The 26,698-nt window shown below is 43.2% G+C and overlaps 1 protein-coding gene across 3 annotated transcripts in view; it reads right to left on the bottom strand.

Annotated features, from left to right (window-relative positions):
- The window catches only part of FBN1 (fibrillin 1), a 241,146-nt gene that overhangs the window by 165,452 nt on the left and 48,996 nt on the right, over positions 1 to 26,698 (bottom strand). For 2 of the 3 annotated variants that reach the window (XM_059714655.1, XM_059714657.1), the window contains exon 7: positions 14,135 to 14,155. The exons of the other annotated variant lie outside the window; for it this stretch is intronic. In XM_059714655.1, coding sequence (XP_059570638.1) covers positions 14,135 to 14,155 — 21 coding nt within the window. The remainder of the gene's footprint in view (positions 1 to 14,134; positions 14,156 to 26,698) is intronic. 3 annotated transcript variants of the gene reach the window in all.

The raw sequence follows: 26,698 nt of genomic DNA, 5'->3' as shown, positions 1-26,698 counted from the left end.
TGGAAAAGGTTCATTTATGCAGATGTGAAGGGCATGAAGCTTATATTGGCGTGTGGACTCTCTCACATACAGCAGCTCAACCCTCCATAGCACTTACAAAGATTTTCACATGCAGATCTTAGCCTCTGCAATATTTTTGTTTAGTCATATATTTAAATTTCCTGGAAGTTTAGAGTGCCTCATTATTCAGACTTCAAAATTACCATGGCTGTAAGTAATACAGTTATTCTTTTGTTCAAGATAGTAATACATCATTTTGTTCTATAGCTGATTGGCCAAAAGCACAAAAAGACCTATTTGAAGACAACAATAAACTATATACAATATTTTGTGTTATCTTCTTAATAATTACTTTGTATGCTTTGTGCACTAGACAACTCAAAAAGTCTCAGGTCCACATCTTGCAAATTTAACCTGAAAAGTACACTAGCATCCCAGTCACTTCTGTGATACACAAAACACTGGTGAAACAGCACTTATTTAACAGGAACACTCTACAACAGCTTGTGTTACATGGTAAAACCAGAATCTCAATTAAAAGGTCACAGTCAAAGTCCAGAGTTCCTCCAGTGGTTAGGTAGGCCAATTGGCTAGTATAAGTAAGAAATACCATAGTTTCATAGTTGGTAGGGTCAGAAGGGACCCCCTGTCACGGGCAGGAAAGAGTGCTGGGGTCAAACAACTCCGGCAAGGTGTCTATCTAGCCTCCTTTTAAAGACCCCCAGAGTAGGAGCAAGCACCACTTCCGTTGGAAGTTGTTTCTAGATCCTAGCCGCCCTGACTGTGAAGTAGTGCATCTTGATATCTAGCCTAAATCTACCCTCTGCCAGCTTGTGACCGTTATTCCTTGTTACTCCCAGTAGTGCTTGGGGGAACAGGGACTCTCCCATTGCCTGCTGGTCCCCCTTGGCCAGTTTATAGATGGCCACCAGATCCCCTCTCAGCCTTCTCTTGTGGAGGCTGAACAGACTCAGGTCTCGTAGCCTCTTCTCGTAGGGCCTGCCCCACTGCCCCCATATCATGCGGGTGGCCCTCCTCTGGGCCCTCTCCATGTCGTCCACATCCCTCCTGAAGTGCGGTGCCCAGAACTGGATGCAGTACTCCAGTTGCGGCCTGACCAATGTCGCATACACGGGGAGGATCACCTCCTTGGCCCTGGCTGTGATGCATCTGTGGATACATGACAAGGTGCGGTTAGCCTATTGACTGCGTCCCCACATTGGCGGCCCATGTTCATCTTGGAGTCTATAATGATTCCAAGATCCTTTTTGGCCTCTGTGATGATGAGAAGGGAGTTCCCCAGCCTGTAGGTATGCTGCTGGTTCTTTCTCCCTATGTGCAGTATCCTGCACTTGTCAGTATTGAATCCCATCTTATTCTCATCCGTCTACCCCTGTAACCTGTCCAGATCCAATTGCACCCTGTCCCTCCCTTCTAGCATGCCCACTTCTCGACACATCTTAGTGTCATCTGTGAATCTGAACAAGGTGCTTTTCATCCCCTGGTCCAAGTTGCTGATGATGATGTTGAACAGTGCGGGTCCGAGGACCGAGCCCTGGGGGACCCCACTGCCCACATCCCTCCAGGTCAAAAATGACCCGTCCATCACCACTCTCTGGGTGTGGCCCTCCAGCCAATTGGCAAACCATATGACTATGTAGGCAGCAACACCACAATCTCCTAATTTTTTAACGACAATGGGGTGAGAGACAGTGTTGAAGGCCTTCCTAAAGTCCAGAAAGACTATGTCCACCAGTTCCTTCAGCCATTGACACATTAGGAAGTGATGCGGTTAGCACTTTGTCTGGCCACCTTTGTCTCCCCAGCCCAAAGAAACAGGCAAACACTAACAGCTGGGTCAGCTGGGGGCCAAACAGCCTTTGGCATAAATCCAATCACTCTTCCACCATGTCTCACAATCTCAATCTAACTGGTGCTAATCTGAGAAACTTCACTGACATCAGCAGTCTTTTTGGGTGCATCTACATGTGAAATTAATTCTACTGAATACACTCAGTTGCAAAATGCAGTTCGTGACAGTTTATTCTTCCCGGGTGCCGTGTTTACACGTGTGCCTAGGAGTGCAGCATGTTTAGCCAGGTTGGGGCAGCCCCGGTTGGCAAAGGGCCTGGGCGGGGGTCAGCATGCCAGCCTAGGGCTGCTCCAACTTGACTCAGCATGCTGTGGAGGGAGTGGCTCAGGCACAAGGGTGCTTCATTGCAGGGCTAGCCAGCAGGCCGTTCCTGCACCAAAGCACCCTTGTGCCCCAGCCAGCCCCAACATGTGCATTGCAGAGCACCAAATAACACTGCCATAGGATAGTACTTGTGTTGACAAGTACTAACCTATGGAGGTATTATTAATTTACTGTGACCTAATAGGGCCGCCTGTGTAGATGCTGGGTGCATCTACATATTCACTAATGTACTTTTGCTACTGCACATTAAATTTAGTACCTCTGTTAAATAAATGCACATTAGTCTGCCCTAATGCACAGTAGTAAAGCGCATGCTTTTTTAGTGACGCTTAATGTGCAGTAGCCTATTTTTACTGTCCATTAGTGAATTAGCATGGTTTTTGATGCAATGCTTTAATGCACAGTAAAAATAGGCTACTGTGCATTAAAGTGCACATGTAACTGTGCCCGCTGAGATTTTACCATGGAGCTAATTAGGGAACTGCAGTAAACATCTTGTGTAGATGTATCCATTCTGTATTCACAAGAGTGTAACTTGAAATCAAAGCTGGAGCTCATAGTTCAAGTATTTTGCAATTAATGTATATTATAATAGCACACAGGTGACATTCAAAGTTCATTACTATTGACACTGAGATCTGATGAAACTGTTTCTCACCCCATTCTCATAAAAAAACTAGGCAACTGCGGCCTACACAGTCAGATGGATGGCAAATTGGCTGGATGGTCGCACCCAGAGAGTGGTGGTGGATGGGTCGTTTTTGACCTGCAGGAATGTGGGCAGTGGAGTTCCCCAGGGCTCAGTCCTGGGGCCTGTGCTATTCAACATCTTTATCAGTGACTTGGAGGTGGGCGTGGAAAGCACGCTGTCCAAATTCAATGATGACACCAAGATGTGGGGAGAAGTAGGCACACTGGAGGGGAGGGACAGAATCCAGCTAGATCTACACAGGGTACAGAGATGGGCGGATGAGAATAGGATGGAATTCAACGCAGACAAGTGCAAGGTGCTGCATCTAGGGAGAAGGAACCTGCAACATACCTATAAGCTGGGGAACACCCTTCTCAACAACACAGGGGCTGGAAGGGATCTTGGAGTCATTGTTGACTCCAGGATGGACATGAGCCGCCGATGCGAGGAAGCGGTCAGTAAAGCTAACAGCACATTGTCGTGCATCTACAGATGCATCACAAGCAGGTCCAGGGAGGTGATCCTTCCCCTCTATGTGGCGCTGGTCAGGTCGCAGTTGGAGTAGTGCATCCAGTTCTAGGCACAGCATTTCAAAAGGGATGTGGCTAGCCTTGAGAGGGTCCAGAGGAGGGCCATTCACATGGTCAGGGGGCAGCAGGCCAGGCCCTATGAAGATAGACTAAAGGGCCTGAATCTATTCAGCCTCCACAAGAGAAGACTGAGAGGGGATCTGGTGGCCGTCTATAAACTCGCGAGGTGGGGGGCAGGCAGAAAATAGGTGAGGCTCTGTTTCCCCGGGCACCGCCTGGGATAACAAGGAATAACAGCCACAAATTGATTGAGAGCAGGTTCAGGCTTGATATCAGGAGACATTACTTTACAATGAGAGCTGCCAGGCTCTGGAATGGGCTCCCAAGGGAGGTGGTGCTCTCCCCTAACTTGGGGATCTTCAAAAGGAGGTTGGATAGATATCTGGATGGGGTATTATGATCCCAGCAGTTGTTCCTGCCCAGGGCAGGGGGTCGAACTTGACAATCTATTCAGGTCCCTTCCAACCCTAGAAACTATGAAAGTATGAGAAAAAGGTATGAAATTAATTCATGTATCCAATAAATATAGTAACGGGTATATTTCTTCATGTGTTTTTGTGTTGCCTGATAATATTCTCTGAAACACTAAATTGCGCTACTGACAGCATAGAATGCACAGAGAAACAACTGATTTCAACGCACGTTGATGTAGTTGTCATTAAATTAAAAGATAAAATCATTTTTTTCCTAAGTAGTAATCAGATACCAAGCTAGCCAAAAAAATCTTACATCAGGAAAAAAACAAAAATCAGAATCCCTGGCCACAGGCAGTTACCTATTTAGGAGTCAAATTTTATCCTTAAATGTAAGCTAATCTAGGGGAAGGGTTTTACTGAACTCTCTGGGTAGCAGGTTAATAAAGACCACAGGTTTTCAGTGTTTTTTTTAAACCTGAGGTATTGTTTCAAGTGGAATGACAAGTCTTCCTTAAGTTTTAGGATTTTTAATGTATATGATAGATAAAAATGGCAGGCTTCTTGCTTTTACTCAATATATCAACATTTCTACATTCTTAGCATATTGTTGAAAATTTCCATTTGTGATGATGTAATTTGCTTTTCTTTTATGCTAGCTCTCTGGATGTGTCTCTAATTTAACAAGTACAGTAAAACTAGACCGGGAGCTCTTAACTAGAGCTAGACCAGGAATTCTTAAGTCAGCTCACGGAGGTAGTTAGGTCAAAGGACACAGTCATCATGGGTGACCTGAACTTTCCAGACATCTGCTGGGAAGAGCAGTCAGCCAAGTCTGACCACTCACGTAGGCTCCTAGCCAAAATACAGGACCTCCACCTAACCCAGGAGGTGCACAGCCCCACCAAGGGAGACGCCTTGTTGGATCTGGTCCTGGCCATGGGCGACGACCTGGTGAGGGGTCTGTGGGTGCTCGACCACCTGGGGGACAGTGATCATCGCCTGCTGGAATTCACCATCCAGCGCAAGGTGGCAAAGGCCTGCAGCAAGGCAACAGCCCTGGACTTCAGGAGGGTGGATTTCAATGAGGTAAGGAGAATAGTCGGGGAGGCACTGAGGTCCCAGATGGGAGGGGAGTCGGGTGTCCAAGAAGAGTGGTCATTCCTTAAGGAGACAATCCTCCAAGCCCAAAGGGAGGTAATCCCAACATGGATCAAAGGGGGCAAGAGGGCGCAAAAGCCCCCATGGCTCACCAAAAGCATATGGGAACATTTCCTAGCTAAAAAGGAGGCGTACACCCAATGGAAGGGAGGGGCCATCACCAGGGAGGACTATACCTCGGTTGCTCAGGGCTGTAGGGGGGCAGTCAGGAAGGCCAAGGCGGAGATGGAACTGGGACTAGTTGTCCATGATCCAGGTAGCAAGAACTCCTTTTTTAAATACATAGGGGGCAAAAAGAAGGTACTGGGTAATGTGGGGCCTCTGCAGGACACACTCGGATATCTGGTCGTCACACCAGACAGCAAAGGTAACCTGTTTAACAATTTCTTTGCCTCCATTTTTCTGAGCAGGGACCAGGTCACCCCCCTCACCAAGACCCCGTAGGACCCAAGGGAGGCGCACCCAGGCCTAGAGTCAGTGAGGAACTAGTCTGGGAACTTCTGGAGGGACTGGACATATTTAAATCAGCAGGTCCTGATGATCTCCACCCCAGAGTGCTGAGGGAATTAGCAGAGGTCATTGCAGGACCCCTGGCACAGCTTTAAGAGAACTCATGGTGCTCTGGCATGGTGCCAGAGGACTGGAAAAGGGCCAATGTGGTTCCCATTTTCAAAAAAGGGAGAAAGGAGGACCCAGGAAACTATAGGCCAGTCAGTCTTACCTCAGTCCTGGGTAAGCTTTTAGAGAGAATTATCCTGACGCATGTCCGCGAGGGGCCAACAGGGGAGATTATGCTTAGGGGCAACTAACATGGGTTCATTAGAGGCAGGTCCTGTCAGACCAACCTGGTGGCCTTCTATGACCAGGTCACAAAATCCTTAGACTCAGGGGTAGCAGTGGACGTAGTCCTTCTGGACTTTAGGAAGGCCTTCAACACTGTCTCTCACCCCATTCTCATTAAAAAACTAGGGGACTGTGTCATTGACACCTACACAGTCAGATGGGTCACTAGTTGGCTGGAGGGCCGCACCCAGAGAGTGGTGGTGGACAGGTCTTATTCGACCTGGAGGGATGTGGGCAGTGGGGTCCCCTAGGGCTCGGTCCTCAGGCCTGCTGTGTTCAACATCTTCATCAGCAACCTGGACAGCGGTGTAAAAAGCACCATTCAAATTCACAGATGACACTAAGATGTGGGGAGAAGTGGGCACGCTAGAGGAGAGGGACAGGCTGCAATCAGGCCTAGACAGGTTACCAGGGTGGGCGGATGAGAACAGGATGAGTTTCAGCACTGATAAGTGCAAGGTACTGCACCTGGGGGGGAAGAACCAGCAGCATACCTACAGGCTGGGGAACTCACTTCTCGTCAGTGCAGAGGCAGAAAAGGATCTTGGAGTCATTATTGATGCCAAAATGAACATGGGCTGACAGTGTGGGGACGCGGTCAGTAAGGCCAACCGTACCTTGTCATGCATCCACAGATGCATCTCAAGCAGGTCCAAGGAGGTGATCCTCCCCCTCTATGCAGCACTGGTCAGGCCGCAGTTGGAGTACTGCATCTAGTTCTGGGCACCGCACTTCAGGAGGGATGTGGACAACATGAAGAGAGTCCAGAGGAGGGCCACCCGCATGACGAGGCAGGGCAGGCCCTACAAGGAGAGGCTAAGGGACCTGATCCTGTTCAGCCTCCACAAGAGAAGGCTGAGGGGGGGATCTAGTGGTCGGTTACAAACTAGTCAGGGGGGACCAGCAAGCATTGGGAGAGTCCCTGCTCCCCCGAGCACTACCAGGAGTGACAAGAAATAACGGTCACAAGCTGGCAGAGGGTAGATTCAGGCTAGATATCAGGAGGCGCTACTTCACTGTCAGGGAGGCTAGGATCTGGAACCAACTTCCAAGGGAAGTGGTGCTTGCTCCTACCCTGGGGGTCTTTAAAAGGAGGCTGGATGAACACCTAGCCGGGATCATTTGACCCCAGTACTCTTTCCTGCCATGGCAGGGGGTGGGACTTGATGATCTGCTCAGGTCCCTTCTGACCCTACCAACTACGAAACTATTATTGAGCTAAGCATTCATAAACATCAGCTCATCTACCTTCTGATGGCAAGTTAGTTTCCAAGACTCCATTTGACCCATATCTGGTGCCAGTAAATTTTGAGACCCAATCACTGTATGGGTTAACTGGCACTGTATTTTTTTTCATATCCTAACAATTACAGTTGTTATAGATGACTGATATAGACACAGATTTTTAAAAGGCCCTAGTAATTTGGGATGCACCAGTTTTTAAAATACTCATCTTTAGAAATCTGAATGAAATCCCTGCACTAATTATAAGCCAAAAGCCAAGCACCCATCAGGCTTCAGTGGGACAGAATTTCATGTGATGCAACCAGAATTGTCTCAACACCTCCCTCCCCCAAACAAAAAAACCCAAATCCACCCTAAACAAAAGGCTCTTTTTGAAAATACGGTTCATACTGGCTCAACTGTAAAATGACAAATACAAGTTGTATTTTACGAATTAACTCTCCCTGGGGAATAGTGTAAAAGTCTTGGAAACCTTAATTTGTACTGAGTGGTACTTTACATTATTCAAAGTACAGTATTGGAAGATTCCAAGGTAGTTATTTTGGACATCCCCTGGCTGAAAAATAAGTCTTCTCTCACCTTCACACTGTGTGTTCCAAGAGCTCCTTCAAAGCTGAACTTTTTATTTGTTGCCATGACGATCATTTAAATGTATCAATGTAAATATGTAGAACATCTGGAACTAATGAAGTCAAGAAGTTGTTCCAGAACAGTGGTGCTCCCAGAATCCATATCAATGAGAACAAATAAATAGGAACCCTTTTTCTTTTTCTTTTTTTTTGGGGGGGTAGGGGGAGGGGAGGAACAGAAGGGAAGTGAGGGGGGCGGAAAGAGACCTGGGGCTCATGAAATGAACCAGGTTGTCAGCTAAAAGTTAATTACTACAGTGCCATGAACTTCAGAGTTCTGTTCATTCTTTGCATTCTTAAGCATAATAGTATTACTTTCACACAAAAACATGTGATTCCTATTGAAATAGAAGAAATACATGGGAAAACTGTTTCCCCTATTTCATTATCTCTGCATTAGTTGGGGTGCAAGTTACTTAAATAAAAGCTTTGGTTTTACTAAGATATTGCAGATATAAATAGAATCTTATCACATTGAAGAAAAAAACCCTAGAAATCCTTTTACTGTTGTTTAGAATCACCCAGGTATAAGCCAATCTGCTGCAAACCTCACCAACTCCCAGTGAGGAAGTACTTACCACTTGAGTAGTGGGAGCCTTAATATGCCTCCCCACCTGCCCTCTTTTTCCAGGGCAACATAACAAGATATAACATACTATTTAACCAGTCAGGATGCATCACAGCTAATACACCAAGATAAATGAGCAAGAGCAGATATTTAAAACAAAACTTACTTGAAAACATAGGAGGGAAGAGTGAATTTAAAATACATATAAATCCTTGGTAGTATATTAAATTTACCATGGTTAAATGTATGATTCATGGCCTCTTCTCTAACCCATTTATAGATGGCAGCATGTCATGTAAACTTTACAAAGCTGTTACTTCTGTGACAGGCTCACTGGTAATGATTTGGCTCAGGGGTTTTGAAAGGGTAAAAGAGGACTGAGGGCTTGGAATTCCCTTTCCTCACCAATCAGGCCCCAAAGACTCACCCTCTGTGTCCCCTGATTGGCCCCTTGGGTCACCTGGAGGGGGATAAAAGCAGCAGCGCAGTTGACCCCGGGAAGACAAGGGAGGGACCACGAGGAAGGAGTTTCAAAGAGCTGGCAAGAGCTGGCCCAGCAGGGCGGGAGCAGTTGCCCCAGAAGAACCTGAAGGAGTGGGACCTGCAGGCAGCAGTGGGACCCTCAGCAGCACAGCATGCGGCCAGCAGGAGAGGCTCCCTAGCTGGGCTCCAGGATCCCCCTACAAGAGGCTGCAGCCAGCAGGAGAGGTTCCTTAGCTCCAGCAAGAGGCCAGGAAGCTTGACATAAGACAGGGGCTCTTGGAAGGTCAAAACCCCTAGCAGATTGGAGCAGTACCTGCACTGGTGGCTGTGTAGTAGAGTTTCTCCCTACCACATGGGAAATCCAAGGTCAAGTCCCAGCTGGGATGAATTGGGGTTAGTGAAGTGGCAGGGAGAAATTCTTGTTGCAGTGGAAAGGGGTCATTGCGTTTTCCCTCTTTCCTCTCCTCCCCCCCTCCAGGTACCTAGGCCTTATATTTCTTGTTGTTTGACATTTTGTATTTTGTGCATTTTATATTTTGCCAACCAGTATTGTTTGTTCTGCTGTTTGTGTTTTATATTTTGTTAAACCTGTCTTTTGTCAACTGGATGAATATGATGCGTATGATTGTAAGTGCCTAACCTTTATTGAATCCTGCCCCCTCAGAGTGTTGTAGTGTCCCCTGTACCCCATGGTTTATACATGTTATGTTCCCACTACTGTTTTTCTCATTAAAAGGTATGTGGTTGAGTCCCCATTGGTGGTCTAGCTCTGCTCTATAGGGGAAGGAAGGTCCCTACACCTCCCACATCGCTTGTGCACCTGCTCTGATCCCTTCAATTGGAGAGGGGGTACATCTTGGAGTACCGTCCGAGTTATACTTCACTCCTCCCCACAGGTAAAAGCATCTGCAGAAACTGAGCTCCAAACACCTGTCTAATGTACATGTATCAGCTCACAGTTCTACCAAATGCAGCATCTAATAAGCTAGAAAACACAAACTGGCTGACTTTCTCCACTGATGTCCTGAAAAGGAAAAAGAGTCTTGTGGTTAAGACACTTGGCTGGGCTCAGAGGCCTGGGTCAAATTCCAGACTGCTTCAAATTTCCGGTGTGCCCTTAGACAAGTGACTTAAACTTTCTGTGCTTCAGTTATCCATCTATAACATTGGGTAAATACCACTTCCTTTACCAGCAGGCCCTTATTGGTTTGGTCTATTTAAACTGTAAGATCTTTGGGGCAGAGGTCTGAGTTTCTATAGTTCTTGGCACAAATGTGGCACCAATCTCAGCCTTGATCTCTGGACCCTACTGTAATAAAAATAATAACTTCCAAGTAAACCTTTTTCTTGCTAAGAACCTCTAACTTTCTATGCACGGTTGGTTTTCAGCTTCTAGTCAAAGCCCATAGGAATTACTTCTTGAAGGTTTCTGTGTTGTGCAAGAGTTTCAGCAATAGAACACATTCCACAGAGGAATTCATGTGCAGTCAATTAGACAGTCTAATTAATTTTCCAACTCAATAGATTCCATGAACAATTTTTACACAGAAATGTACCTAATCAGGGCATATATGAAATATACAATCCATGAAATATCAGAATCTTTCTTGAGCAGGGTATGTGGTATGGTATTCCTGCAAAGCAATGTGTTGATGCATGGGGATAATGCCTATGAGATTCATACTTCTCAAACAAGAGGAAAATGAACACATTAGGGGGAAATAAGAGGCTTTTCCCAATAGATTTGTCTTTAAGGACCAGTGCCTTAATTATTGTTACTCATTATATCACTAACGTATTGAGAATAAGGAGCATATATTGGGGAAAGGTAGTACAGGCAATGCTGGGGGGAAAAAGATAAAAAAAAAGGGGTTAGAAAGCAAATTGGAAGAAAAGAGGGCTAGAGAGTATTGACTGGATTTATGGAGCTTTCAGCCAGAGGTCAAGTGACTTTTAGGACACAGCTACAAAGGGCTGCAGTCCTTAATCACATACCAAGTAGGAGCTTTGCCTGAGTAACAAGTGAAAAACAAATGAGTTTGAAATAAATGGAAAAGGAACCATCTATGTAATTCAACCCCTTCTTTCAATCAGGGACATTTTTTTTTAAATACCAGGTTCTTCAGCATATTTCTATTTAACTACTATGTATTTTGCCTGTACTTCCTTTCCCATCATTGTCATCACAGCTCCCCCTCCCCCTTGTTCCACACTGGCATAATGAAGTGTTTTTGAGACCACACTTATAATTGTGATGTCCAAAACAGTGAGCTGTGCCATTGCTAAAAGAATCCTGGGGGAGATGGAAGTTGATTATAAAGGACAGACCTATACTGGATCATCCACAAAGATGGGGAAAAAAATATGTGACATAACACAATACCTTAACAGAGTTTTTTTTATCAAATGCATTACTGTCTAGGACTCAAACAGCCACGACACTCATGAAAAATAAAGGCCTATAACAAAGGAAAAAACGAACAAAACAATTTGCAAAAGCCACCAAAATAACACCATCTCTACTCTCCCATACAAAGCAGTAGTAACAGTATCTTGTCCTTTTTAAATTAAAATTGTTATTAAGTTAGTTCTCAGTGCATGAAATGGCATGGTAGCAGTTCTGGGGTAAGAACCATAGGGCTATGTTCAGGGGAAAGGCAGGAGAGGAAAGACGTTAGAGGACAGGTATGAAGAAAACAGGGATAAGAAGGAAATAAAGCCAGAAAGAACAAAGGATAGAGATGTAACGGCAGAAAGGGAAGGGATGGATCAAAGCTAATACAGCAAGTGGGAAGGTAGTAGATGAGAGTGAAGAGAGGAACAATGGGATGAGGAGACCAACGAAGGAAAAGGTTGGGGGGTGGGAGGGTTGAAGGGCCAAGCAGCTTCAGAGAGAAGGGCCAGCCAACCAGGAGAGAGAAGTCTGCCAGGAAAAGCCAGCCAACCAACTAGTTAAAAAGGAAGCCCAGCCAGCCAGCTAAGAGAGAACGGCCAGCCAAACAAAGCCAGCCAGCTAAGATGAGAATCTGAATAGTAAGTTAAATCCAACAAGTCTCGGTTCCACTCTGGGAGCACAGTGACCTGCCTTAAGTGATGTGGTTTGTAGAGAGGGGAAGGAAAAGGCAGGGCTCAATCCACACTTTGACCAGCAGAAAGATTCAAGAAAAGCATGAAAATTTTACTACACTATGATGAGTGGCTCATTGACATAATGGACTAGAATATCTCATCTGGCATTTTTCTCTGAAATATCCTGTACTAGCTAGCACTAGGCGACCACATATGAATAAACAAAGTTACATAAATTACAGCTATTAACCTCATATTTTCCAAAAAGACCTTTACCATCTGTACACAGTTGATTTTCTCATTCTTTTTGGCCTAATTTTCTCAAGATGATACAGTCCAAATGTTCTGCCCTGATATTATTCTCATAGTTCATTGTCATAGTCTTCCAGCAGGGAAAATAAAACTACACCAAAAACAAACAGTCAAATGAAGTAAGAGTTAATGGACTGAAAACTACATCAGGAATAGTTTAATCCAGCTGCCGTGTTGACATATGCCTTAAAACTACATAATCCCCCACCTACCCACCTCAAACACACAAAATGCAGTAAATCACCAAGAAAACGGAAAACTAGAGATTTTAAATGGATTTGAAACACTTCAGTTCTCACATAAATATATATTTTAAAACAATGAAAGCATACGAATATGCCATTAATAAAAATCATACAAGCCTCAAACCACATATACATATGGCATGGATGATGGCTGACACATTATATTAAAGTGCACAGCTCCAACAACTCAGATCTGATTGTTAATACACAGATACTTAAAACCAGTACTATCAGTATATATGCAGGTGCAATTACAGTAACAGTGCACCTTATCGTCTAGAGTTCTGGTCATCTCCAACTGGCCGCTGCATTTGTTTCTTATTCCAAATTATGAAAATGCCCACCATAATACTGACCACATAAGTGCTAAGGAATTCTGTAGTTAGCTTACATTGCTCCAATCTCATGCATGGCTATCAGGTGTATAAAAACGATGTTAGGGAAAACTGGCTGGTGACCAACCTAATACTGTTTGGGACTGGACTGTAACAAGAAAAGCCAAGGACTAGTGCCTGTTTTCATACAGATATAACTATTTTGCAAAGGGTTTTTTTTAACCCAAAAGCAGTTAAAATCAATGTAACCCCAACCATAGCGTGGATATGGTTATATTGCTATAAATATGTTTTATACTGATTGTAATGCATTCCATACACACCAAACAGTCATGCTGATTTTACCTATTTCTAGGAATAAACTATTGGTATAAGACACACTTTGACCAATACAACTGTCTCTGTCAGAGGAGGCTGAACCAATAACTATTCTATCCTCAAACTGAAAAAACTGCAATGTACAAAAATGTAATGAAAGACTGTTCCCCTTTAATGTTGCATTACATATCAACTAAAGATCTTGAGTTATAATATCTTATAAATCCATTAGCATCAAGAGAGTAATTGTTCAACAAGGGAACAAAGATAGCCTTCCCCCCACAAATATTTATCCTTTGAGAACTTTAGTAGCTAGTATCATCTTATTTCAAAGATCTGAGTTTTATTCCTACCTCTGCTACTAAACCAATGCAGAACCATGAGAAACCCATTTCACTTTCTATGCAACACTAAGGTGATTCAAAGCCAACTGAAGCATATACCCTTCTTAAATGCTTTGGAAACAGCAAATAAAAAGTGAAATTCAAAGGGCAAAAGTCTGAACGCTTTCTAATTTCTTTTTAATCATGAAAAGGCAATACAGACCTTTTTAAAAAATAAAATAAACATTTAAAAACAAAGTATAAAAAACTCCATTTCAAGATATGATAGTGGTAAATCTCCCTTGTTTCCTTGTCTATCTGTACCCTTTAGAAAAGTCTGTCTGTTGCAATTTGGCATAGGTGTGAGGCATATAGTGAGATAACAGATGTTCCCATTAAGAAAGCAGGAATCACAAAATAAACAGAAACAAGGTAACTCCGCGACTGAAATCACTGCGTTTAAGGCGTCATTTCCTTTTGGATAAAAAGTCTGATCCACAGCCTATTAAAGTTGATGTGAATCTTTTTCTATTAACTTCAATGGACTTTGAATTAAGCCCACAGTGTTTAGTAGCTGGGAACCTGTTATATTCAGATCCAACTCTCTCACCCCCTTCAGCCAATAAAGAGTCACAGCTGAGAGACTGGATATTATGCCTTCTAGAAGCCAATTTTTTATCTGGGATTTAAGGTAAGAAAATATTTAAGTTACCTGATGTACCAAACCTGGTGACTTCCCATCAGTGACAGAAGGAGAGGGGGTAAAAAGGAAAACAAAATAGAGTTAACCAATGGTAAACCAGAACTGTTAACAGCAGAGTTAAAGAGGGCAAAACATACAGAAAACAGTACAATACAGTTAAAAAATCCTCTGTGGTAGCACTGACATTTTCCTAAACTGCAAGGTTTAGCAGACAGAGCGCCAATTTAAGCTTGTACTTGAAAAAAATAGGAAACATTTTCTTTTCATTTTTAATAGAAGGGACACATTTTGGGATTGAGGTGACCACAGATATATACACATCACTCCAAGAATGTTAACAGCAGAACAGACTATTTTGACTAGTGCCCAAAGTCACAGCTGCCTCTACATCAGCACTGTGAGAAAAGATTTAAGTGGCTCAGGGGAAAAAAAAATCCAAAAAATCTTCTCATGAAACACCAGAAAGCCCATAATTTGGGCACTTCAGTGGCAGAGGAAATTATCTTCCCATTTATCAGTTAGGTTGCACCATATCCAAAAGCATGAATGATGACTTCCTATAAAATATGTCTGTTACCCCCATCATTCCTGTTAGGAGTGTGGTTTAGGGACTATAATGAACCCTAATTTTAATAATTAAGCCTCAGTTTTCATGCCATATATCTAATAAATTAGCAATAGAATAATGTCTTTAGAAGCCTTAAAAATTATTAAGTGTGATAAAATAAAATACGCTTGGAGTGGTTAAGATGCTCTTACATGTGAAATATTTATTACAATGTATGTACTGTAGCCTAAATCATAAAGATAATGTAATTTATCCCAAATCTTTGCAATGAGATAACAACTAGATTGGAACTCTTGCCTGGCAGGAACACTAATTTTTTTCTTATTCATTTAATTAGAAAACAGAAATTGGGCTTTTAATCAGCTGCTCAAAATATAGTTACTCTGTTCCTTAAAATGACCTTGAAAGTGGCAAAGATTTATGTGGGTGACATCTTTTTATTGAATCAATTGCATGCTTGGGAAACACAGACAAACTTTCAAATGCAGTGCATTCTTCTTCATGTCTTTTTTCCTTAAAACTTGAAGAATGCACTCAAAAGATTATCTAAGTCTATCCCCCCTTCCCCGCCACAGGTGGCACAATAAAAGATATCACCCACAAAAATCCTTGTTTATCACATATTTCCTGGACCATAATGGCCACATCACTCCAACACTACCACAAAATTATTTTATTTATTTTTCATGAAAGAGGTAGGGCAGGATGGAACCACAGAGACTGAGTGCATTTTTATGTGATCATCATACTCTTCCTTGCGAGAATCTAACACAGCATGCATGACATGTTCTGCTCCTGGCACCTGTGGGTGCCTTATATACACACAGAATTCCACTTTGTGTATGCAGCATAATTGCAAACCAGATCCTGTGCTAATTTCACTGGATGATATTTCATAAGTCTTGTATATGAAAAGCTCTAATCTGATCCAAAGCAAGTGAAGTTTATAGTAAGAAACCTTAATGGGCTATTTTCTTTTCATTAGGGGTTAATGGGAACATGCATACTGTATTCTGACATTCCTCCAGGTGTCCTCCAAGATGCCAATATCTAATAAACACCTATTTCTAAAATATATGAACACCCCAAACAGGCCTGGTTTCCAAGAGAAGGATATAAGGCCCAAAAGAAAGAGTAGATTCTGCATTATTTATGTATTTTTCCACCATTTTAATAAAATATCTCTATTACCCATAACATTAAAAGATCCAAAATGTAAGTAATGATATTCCCCATTCAGCCATCCTGCACCTACAGAAAAAAAGACTTCCTTGCTAAAATGATTTCATATTTTTAAATACTTCTTATTGTTATCTAAAATTACTGTCACAAATGTGCAGGTGCCTGCTCACAGAACAAATTACTTCCTCAACACCCTCACACCCTCTCTCAGAATTTGGCTCACATAAACTGACTGTCAACTATTGGGTCTGATTCAAAGCCAACTGAAGTCATTCAGAGCCCCTTTGACTTCGGTGGACTTTGGATTAAAGCCATAGTCAAAGATGAGCTCTGTCCAGGATTCATTTCCCTTGACAATATAGGATTTCTACATCCAAGCCTAAAAAACTACCCATGTGTTATTATATACAACCAATTCTTTCCTTTGTGAAATGCATGTAAGAGTCTAGCCTCTGGATATGAAAAAATGAAGAGCTGCATGAAGTCATGAAGCCACGCCTGGGGGGGGGAAGGGGGGGGGGGGTTGGCAGTGTTTTACAGTAAGTGGCAAATCATTATTTCTTTTGACGTCCATTGTAATAATGTTAACCATCTTGAATTCTTTTGGAATTTCTTTGAATGCAATAGGAATTCCATTTTACCTCACATTATTTACTGCAGAGTTGGTCCATAATATTGTACTGGATTATACTGGAAAATAAAAACTGCATGCATGAAAATGACTCACATGAAAATGCAGTGGTACTGACAGGAATGTGTCAACAAGCACTGTCCTAAATATACTCAAGGAATGGCAATGAAAGAGTTAAAGCCAACTTGAGTCATCTGAACAAATCAAGGCACCTGGGATAAAATCTTGTCCCACTTAAGTCAGTGGCAAAACTCTCACTGAGTTCAATAGGGCCAGGGTATCAATCCTAGTTTGTCTGGAGGACAGCTGAACATTTATATCAGCAGAAAAACTTATCAAAGTAACAAAGAGAAACTCATCCTAATTTGAGACTGATGTGGACATCAGCAAGATAGGCTGAGGGATGTTGTCATTTCTATCTGAAAATCCTAAACAGCTGTTTTCAAGCCAGATTAGAAGATTTTTTAGAGTTTGGACTCAACTCAAGGGCTTTATCTAATGCATACTTTGCATTTGAGTCTTTGTTGCATTAGAAATTTAATAGAGCAGCTGAGTATTTTAAAATCTTTTGGAAGATGTGAAAAAGGGATGTGAACTCTAGCACACCCTGTAAAACATAAATTTCTTACCAAAAGAATATGTTATTCATGTGCTCTGTACATTAGGTCAATTATTACTCACTTTCTTTGGAGAGCAACCAAGTGTCTCCACCCTTTATAACAGAGCGCACTGTAATCAACTGAAGTAAGAATAGCAGAATCATTCTAATGCACATTGGTGGCTCAGGTCTCAGGCCCAGCAGGCTTCTACAACAGAAGTCTACAACTGATTTGCCACCATTCTCTCTGTTAAAATGAGTGGGAAGTATTTTCTTTTATCCTTCAGTAAATTATAGCAGTATAACATAAATAGTAAAAGTACAGAGGATATTTTTTAAATTGACCTTAAATCTAAACAATCCTGTTATTTAAGGACAAATTCTATAAACACTCTGATACCAACACTTCTTCCACTGCATTCTGTTAGTTGCAGCTAGCCTAACTTAACCTCTCACAGTCCTTTCTGTCTCTAGTTGTAATAAAGCATATTTTTACATTGACATCAGTAAGTAGCTGAAGTACTGGCATTAGATTTAAAATGCTTTATAAAAACAGGGCTCCATAGATCGCATCTGGAACCAAGTTGGATAGATCTTGTTCTTTATTTTTAAATAATAGTTATCTCAGAAATCTCTCTCCCTAGTAGGTTCTGACTGGAATGTGGAGACGGTAAAAGTGTGGCCATATTTCATGCTACAATACGGTGAGGCAAAATGCATGGTTATGATACTTCTTCCCTTCTGGCTCAGGCCAATAGAAACATTTCACATTATTTAAATAATTAAACAGGTTAAATATAAAAAATACCTATTCATCATGTACTGTCCCTGGACTGTGCTTATATATCAGTAAAGTTCACCAGCCATTCAAATAAGTGGACTGCATCACTCCATTGGCTCCCTCTGGCATAACATCCAGGTTAAACTTCTCATCCTTGCTTTCAGTGTTCTCCATAGCTCTGCCCAAGAGATATGTTTTAAAAAAAGAAAGAAACCTGACACACTTGGAGCCCTTCCGTCAGTGATTCCACCCATTTATTCCTCTCTCCCTCACGTCTACATCGTCTTTTTCTGTATCAGCCCACATAAAAAATGGTAAATGGTCTGGCAATTCCAGTGTGCCTGGGTTTCGCTCTCTCCTCATTCAAGTTCTGTCCAGGAGCCTATAAACTCCAATTCATATCACCCATATCTCATTTCCACATAACTACCACATAAAAATGAGAACTGACAAAAAGAAGCTATGCCTGATAAAACGCTACCCCTGATCATTCAGTGCATCCTGTCTTTTATCTTTTACTTATGCATTTTTGTGGGCATGTCGCATTGCACCAGTACTGTATGAAGCACTGTCATAAATAATACTAACAACAACAACGTTGACATGGACAACTGGAAAAAATGAAAGAAAAAGAAATACACACTCTCCATTGCTCTGACATCTTATGTTTCCTGATTTCAAGTTAAGACAGCTTTTAAGTTAAGGAGGTCATTAGAGAAGTAACTCTGGCTTCCTCATTCTCAGGCTTAGCCATAGCCCCCATTGTGATTAACAGGTGCCTTTAAATTCCACCAAATGAGGCTTCTTAATGAACCTTTAAACCAGTGGTTGACTGTTGTGGCAGCACATCCCACCTTATCCACCATTTCCCACACCAGAAGGACAGATGGGACCAAGATGCGCAGTTTGGGTATGATTCACCATCCAGGAAGTCCCCTCCGCCTGCGTAATTCTTTTTTGGGCCTCTGCAGCTAGGTTTGGCTTCTTTACACAGCCACATTAAAGAGCAGAGCCATAACTGACCTAGACACTCTGGCTATAATTCTTTGCTTGCCCTTTACTTGAATGTCAAGAAATGCATAATACCAGGAACATGGCATGTTAGAAGCCTCTATCTGAAGTGGGGACAGGGCTTGGTGAGCTATCAGGTCACTTCAGAAAGAGCTGAAATAGTAGGTGCATATAATGTGAGTGCATCTTAGAGCCTATACCTGACAATGGTTCTCTTCTTATTTGGGTATTTTCAGGAGGAGACAGAGAAAGAAACAAGACAAAGGTCAGGTGAGGGTCTGTCTCCCTCAGCCTGGGTGTAAAGGGACCCATGAGAGGAATAAGCAAGAGTCAGTAATTTTCAGTCAATTAGAAAGAAAAATGAAATGTAAGCAGAGATTCGGTCAATAAATAACCAGACAGTGTAAATATTTTGGAGGTTGGTTTGGTTCCTCTGATTCTTAAAGGAAAAAGTGAAGTTCCCACCCTTGTTTGTTTTTTCTTAATGCCCTGGCCCAGATATATTTGAGCCAGTTCCTCCGGCTATTACACTTAGCTACAGGCATCAGCTAGAGACTGGGGTGGAGAGAGGTGGAAAGGTGAGTTATAGCTACCTTTGTGCAGGTGAAGGAGAAGCAAAGGGACAGATTTGGCTTTGTTCCCAAGTAAACGCATCTATAACTGCACAACAGGAGAAAGACGGACTTCAAGTAGTAATTCCAGTAAGGGCAATGACAGGAAGGAGCGCAGGTTCCAAAACCCAGGGATGAAAAGCGAGTCTTTCCTGGGTTCTTAGTGTCTCAGTTTCTTGTGTCATTGGCCTGCATCTGACTCTCTTCCTGACTGAGGAATGTTAGAAATGAAAATGAAAGGCTGACTCCTTTCCCACTGGCTCTACAGCGATTACACGATAGCGACTGCTCACACCAGCCAAGAATCACAGTAAGGAGACACCAGCTCTCTCCAGGTGAAGAGAGGACTCCAAAACAGACAAAAATGCTTGTATGTGCTATATTTGCACACAGCTCTGCAGACACAGCTTTCTCCCATACACTACCAGATACGTTACAATGATATGAAAGGCTTGTGGAAACTTTCTTCCTAACCTAAAAGCCGATCATCACATGGAGACAAGTGACTCCTTTCACAAGTAACATTGTATTTAAGCCACTTCACCCCTTAACTTATCCCTGTTTCATGGGATCAGCATTGGCTCTTCATTCCCTCTTTATGGATATGATCATTGTACCTACATAATTGTACCTAAGGTAATCTAATGCCTTCCATGGGTTACTGTTTTTTCAAATAATGAACACCACTCTAGAAAATTCAGAAAAGTTCACTCTCAGCTTTAATACTTAAGCTAAGTACACACAGTCACAAAGCCTGAGGCAGAATCGATCCAATCCAGGCAGCTTCCTCTAAGCTGTGTAGCTGAACTGATACCTAGCTGACCGTCCAGGCAGGCGGAGGCCTGCACTAACCCAGACGTGCAGGCAGTGGGTCGCTAGAGCACATCTCCCAGCCTGTTGACCATTGCCAGCCTAGCCCAGTGCCCCTGAATGGCTCCCCAGGACATGCTCCCAACCTGCTGCTGCCCCCCACAGGGGGTTAAGGACCCCTTGTCCAGGTGCTGGCCCACCTTGGGGAAGCCTCTCCCTCATGGGGCTTCCCCCAGGCTGGGTTCCCCAGCCCGGGCAGCCCCGAGGAGCTGAGGGCAAGCCCCCCACTCCCAGCTGCTGATTACTTCAGCCACTGCCACAGGATGGAGGGGGAAGGAGTCCTCCGGGATGGATGCCTGCCCATGCAGCCCAGCATGGGGGCACTCGGGGAGTTTCCCCCACCCCAGCCCAGAGCAGCCCCAGGGAGCTGAGGGAATTCTTCCCCTCCCAAACCCCAGGGCTGCTTACCTTAGTCCCCGTGAGTCTCAGGGGTAGCCTGGGGCAGCCTCAAGGAGTGGAGGGAAATTCTTCCATTCCCCTGCAAAAACTTTTGCCTCAGACTCCCAGCAGCTCAGGCAAAACCAGTTGCAGAGAACCCGGAGAATTTCCCTCCACTTTGTAAGGCTGCACTGGGCTATGCCTGAGCAGCCAAGGCAAGCAGCCCTGGGGTTTGGGAGGGGAAGAATTCCCTTCAGCTCCCTGGGACTGCCCTGGGCTGGGGGGGAGCCCCCCCCAACGCAGGGGCTGCCCAGTGCCCCCATGCTGGGCTGCATGAGCAGGGACCCAGCCAGGAGGACTCCTTCTCCCTCCCTCCTGTGGCAGCCAGTGAAGCAATCAGCATCTGGGAAGGGGAGGGCTGCTGAGGGTTGAAAAGCCCCCGCCACAGGGACTTTCCCTCCCCCCACACACTGTGTAAACCCTGGCTAGGGGCATCTGGGGGCCTGTTCCCCTGCTCCCTTCCCCACCCCCCAATCTCTATGGGCAGAAATGAGGAATGCAGGCAGGAAAGGAGCAGAGGGGTGAGGCAGTCCCTGCTGCACTGGAGCAGACCGCATAGCCCAGGGCTGCAAAGCATCTTGGGATGCTTGTCAACTTGAACCAGGAAGGGGTCTGGGACAGAAGTTCCATAAACCAGTTTGACCTAAATCAGTTAAGTCTGATATTACATCCAGGTTTATCTTCAACCAATTTTGGCCATTTTGAAAGCAGTTTATGTGCGCTGAACTTCTGTTCTGTTACAGGTTTAAACCAGTTTCCAATCACTTAAACCAGTTTATATGCAACTTCTGTCCCTAGCTGTGGGCATTACAAGGTGACTAGGAATAACAGTTACAGCAATTTAGCAGGAGACATTTTTTTTATCTAAGGAAATCACTTCACAATGATTATATTTATATCAAAATGATACCTGGTCCTGGTCTTATCTTGATAAAAATCATCACCAAGAAACTTATTGGCAGTTTCTCTGATCACAAGGACAGCTCTTTATAGGCATCTAGTCAGACAATGTGAGGAAATTCTTTTCTTGTTTGCCACAGCAATAAGGAGAAGGGGTTCCAGGTAAGCTTTGTGAATTTCTTCAGCTTGTGGACAAATGCTTCTTACTTAGCTCAGAGGTTTTAACCAGGCATCCTGAAATGATGCTGATCAAGGCGTACTTGCATGTAAGTTAAGTTAAGTACTTTTACAGCCATACTAGTAGCTACATCCACTGCTGAAAATGGAGGGTTTTTCTTTGTAGCATACAAGGATTCAACTGCTTTAAGTTTAGGGCATATCTTACTCCAAGCACCTCTGCTTAATATGGTAGCCAATGCTCAATTGACTCTTCACAGTACACAAAATAAACGTGCAGAATGGTTCCTTCCACAGCACCTAGACAAACTAATGTGATAACTCTAATTTTTTAGCGATTGGTAACCAGTTACCAATCGCTAGTTACACTGGTCCAGCCTGAACTACAGAAATCAAAGAGTTAGAGGGAACCTCAAGGTTCTCGTCTGTTCCAAACCATGCACAGATGCAGGATTCACCATTTCTAAACTATCCCAGACAGATGCATCTCTTCTTGAAAACCTCCAATGACAGAGATTCCACAACTGTCACCACCCAATCATTCTAACAGCGCAGAAAGTTATCAAAGGTTACAAACATTATATTCACACACACCCATCCACAGACATGTATTGGTATGTGTAATACACACACATTTCAAATGCAAATATTTGTTCCAAAACAAAAATAAATGGCATCCTTTCTCCTTAACACACATGGGAAGTTTACAAGCATAAATCTCACTCATATGACTTAATAGCACTTCTTTAATACATCAGTGGGAGAGCTGGCCTTCTCCCCACACCAAGATCCACTGTAATTTTTTCAGCTTGCATTTTTTAAACGAACTTTTTTTTAAAACAGGATTTTATTAGGCAACTTCATTAGGTATTGTCAGTATAACATGTGCTTTTACTTCACAGCACTCAGTTAATCACTGCCATAGGACAAATACTCCTTGGATAGCTCAGCATATGGACAAAATGGTACTCAAAACATCGTCAGTTAAGAAGACTTTGACAAAGCATGTGCTGGATCTTGCTTAGATGACTAAAGTGCCTGAGTGATGCTGTTAGGGGTGTCACAAATCACAAACAAATGGACATTTTTGCAAGTTCTCCAAAAGATTAAATTTTGTTTAGACGTCATCTTGTGTTTCTTGTATTCTTAGAGCCAAAGAATTTTTCAAAATTTAAATAAAATACTGCACATCCATGGGATAGGAGCAACTCCACATGGCAGACAATGATTTTGTGTGCAGTGCTTCCATCTGTAAAGAATATTGACTCCACAGCCTTGTGTTATTAACCTTACCTGGCAATGCATTAAATGGAACTATGACAATCAGTGAAAGATAAAGAATGAGAAATGTTGGCTTTCTAATGAGGCCTTTGGATTGATCAGAGCTCAGGGTCCCACAGGTGTTCACAACGACAGATAATAAAATAAAGAAATTACAATAAATTACATTTCTCATTTTCTTTTGAGATAACAGCAAAATGTGGTACTGCTGTGTAACTGAACAGGGAGCAGTCCTGCCAGTGTCCAGTTCTGACAAGTGTTACCTAGCAGCTGAGCTGGTGAGGAGGTCACTATCTGGTTAAAGCCGAGTAAGCAACTACACATTTTCTCAAAAAATGAACATTGTCATTGACAGCGGCGTGGAGAATGTACAGAAAAAGAAAATGAGTGATAAGAAAGGTATGCAGGTATGGATGTCTTTATACATATAAGGTTTTAGGAAAATACACAACAGTGAAGAATCAATTATACAAATAGTCTGTAAACAGTCAGCAGTAGTATGAATATGCAAGCAACAAAAGGTCACTGGACTACTGTGGGGTCCAGGATCTGACAGTACAGCAAGATCCTGGACTGTCTGATCAATAGGACAGGGAGCAAGATGTGCTTGCAAGCTAGCACATTTCTTAGTATAAGAGTATATGCTATATGCTCAATAAACCTACACTAGTGGAATGGAAACGCCTGTCTCTTGAGTATTCGCTCTCAACAACCTACTGGATCTCCAATTCAAGGTTTTGGGGTAACACCTGGTGGGGGCATAAGCAGCCCACTCACCTGCACTTTCAACCAGTACCCTGTGTGGCAGCTGTGAATGCCTTGGTCACTAGTAGCAGTTCATCATTCCTTCTCCCCTGCAAGTGCTAGGCAGAAACTGTGAACAAATAAAACTTGGACTATGCCCTCCTCAAAGCCAGCATAGCTCAAGTCTTCTCAAAGTTCTGTGGTATGCCCTCTGGTTGTTAGCAAATGCAACCATGTCTTCCCTGGTATTGCTACCTTTGCTAGGTAAGTTAAGCTACAAGAACACCTCGCTTTTGCTGGGTAGATGAGTAAATCCTTTTTAGAGTCACTGCTTTCCATCATACAGTACCCCTTGTTTTCCAGCATAGTGGCCTGTTCTGTAGGCTCTACTTAGTTTAAGCTAGCAGAAGCTACTATCACACTTTCATTTTGCTGTAGTGACATTCTGGTGGAAGACAAGCAACTTAACAAACTCCCAGTGCGTTCCTCTAGCAAAATGGGATAATGGGATGCTGACACAGTGTTTGCATTTTAGAAAGAAAATATGGGAGAAGGTGCAGAAAAGAGCCACAGAAACTATCTGAGAGCTGTTGAAAAAGTCTTACAGCAACAGATTTGAAAGTTTAATCTGCTCACTTTGTAAAAAAAAGATTGAGAGGACTTTTGATTACAGTATATAATACTAAGTATTGAAGGGCTTTTTAATCCAATAGCAAAAGTCACGATAAGAAACAATAGACAGAAGCTGAATTCAAAATAATACAAATTAACTTGAAGGCATGAATTTTTAGGAATATTTGCTGACGAAGGTGATTAATAGGGGTGTGTGAAGCTTCAATCACCAATTCTATTTGGAGAAGATTCAGCCCGATTCGGTGACTAAATCATTGAATCTGAATCAAATTGGCAGACCCATTAAAAGCTCCAAATCAATTTGAAGCAACCAAATTGATTTGGAAAAGATTTGTCGAGTAGGCGATTCAGGAGGTGGTCTTGAGGGGAAACAGAAACTGTTGGGGGGAGACTGCTCTGATATTGACATCTGTAGCTGACCAGTGACTGTGATCTTTCCCTGAGTCCCCTTTCAATCACAGTGCTCTGGGGGAGGGATGTAAAAACAGCATATAAGGCTTTGTGTGAAGCCTCTCTCTTCATCAACCTCCTCAATACAAAAACTCATGGACTCAACATAGACACTGGATTTATGATACACTATAACCTGCCTAATATCTGACTCCCCAGGTACCTCTACACTTTTACCTGTTACATTCCGCCCCCCAGCCTGTCTCTCATCCCCTGACGCCTCAATTTACAACTGCATTGACTGGTTTTCTTCCCTGCATACCAGCCTCTGGCTTCTTTACTATTCATTCCATCCAGGAAGAGCACACACCCCAACCTCAGCCTGATGAAGGGTTTTGAAACCCAAAAGCTTGCCAAGATATATTTCTCCAACTATTTAGTTGGTCTAATAAAGGATATCACATCTACTCAACGAACCTTTCCTGCCTGTTCCTTAGACCAACATGGCTACAACCAGAAACCCAGTTAACACACACAAGTGACACGAGTTTTGTTTTCAACAGTTTGAGGTGCACTTTCACAGAAGGCCCTGTACCTATCTCCTTGAAACCTGGTAGGCTTCATGCCCTCAAAAGGGGCTACCATCCTTGCTGTTTTCATCCAATTTTGCAAAAAAAAAGACTACATTATAGGTATTTTAGTGATTCCCCATTATAGGCTATGGCCAAATCACACCAAATCAGTGTCGAATCTTTCAAATCCGATTCGGCCAAATCGATTCAGGACAGTGATCTGAATCACCGAATCAAATTGCTATCCCCCAGGTTGGCCGAATCTGAATCAAATACTGGCCGCTTTGCACGGGCCTAATGATTAACCACACTGGAGTGAACTTCAAAGAGAACATAGCAGACATGTTTTAGTCAGATATTAATTATTCAGCTTGGTAGAAGGGTAACTGGGTGAAATTTAGTAGCCTTAACTTCAGTGGAGTTATGAAAAGGGTACACTGAAGTTCTGCTCCTTTGTGTCCAATTGTGTGAGCTGCTCAGGTATTGGCATAGAGTCATAAAAAACACCTGCCCATAATGTAGTATGAAATTTGGAGCTCTGTGGTTGAAAGAGGATTTTAGTCTCCCCAACTCCCAATCCAGCAGCTGTTTCCCAGAAACTATATTCACTTAAAAAATGAAAAAAAAAAGAAAGAACAAAAATCAGAAACTTCTTCTTGAACCAAACTGGAGCCCTGGATCCTACTACTTCATAAAAACATTCTCTAATGTAAAACCCACCCAGGCTGCATCCACATGAGCATGGACATTTGGTACCCCGGAGACAACTAGCAATGGGACAGCTTGTACCGCTGCTAGTAGTCACTGAGGAATGCCTGTGCCATGTGCCATCTGGTGCACAGCAGATTACACCGGGTAGGGCAGAGGAGGCTGGGGCCAGCACTGGGCTGGCCCCAGCAGTCTTACCTGGGATCCTAGGGGCCTCCCAGGACTGTAGCATCAGCAATCCTGCCACTCAGAGCCTGGCTGGCAGCTGGAGCATGGCTCCGGAAGGCCAGGCTCCAGTTTTGAGCAGTGCATGCTGCCCCCATGTACACCATTCTGCTTTTTTTTGTGCAGGTTTTTTGACCCCTGGATCCAGGGGTCAAACATACACACACACACACACACACACACACACCCCAAAAAACAAACAAACCCTGCACTGCTCCTTTGCAGCATAAAGAACAGCTGAATGTGCAGTATG

The sequence above is a fragment of the Alligator mississippiensis genome, chromosome 11 (genome assembly GCF_030867095.1).
Source record: "Alligator mississippiensis isolate rAllMis1 chromosome 11, rAllMis1, whole genome shotgun sequence".
NCBI classification, from domain to species: Eukaryota; Metazoa; Chordata; order Crocodylia; family Alligatoridae; genus Alligator; species Alligator mississippiensis.
This window is presented reverse-complemented; position numbering and strand designations above follow the sequence as displayed.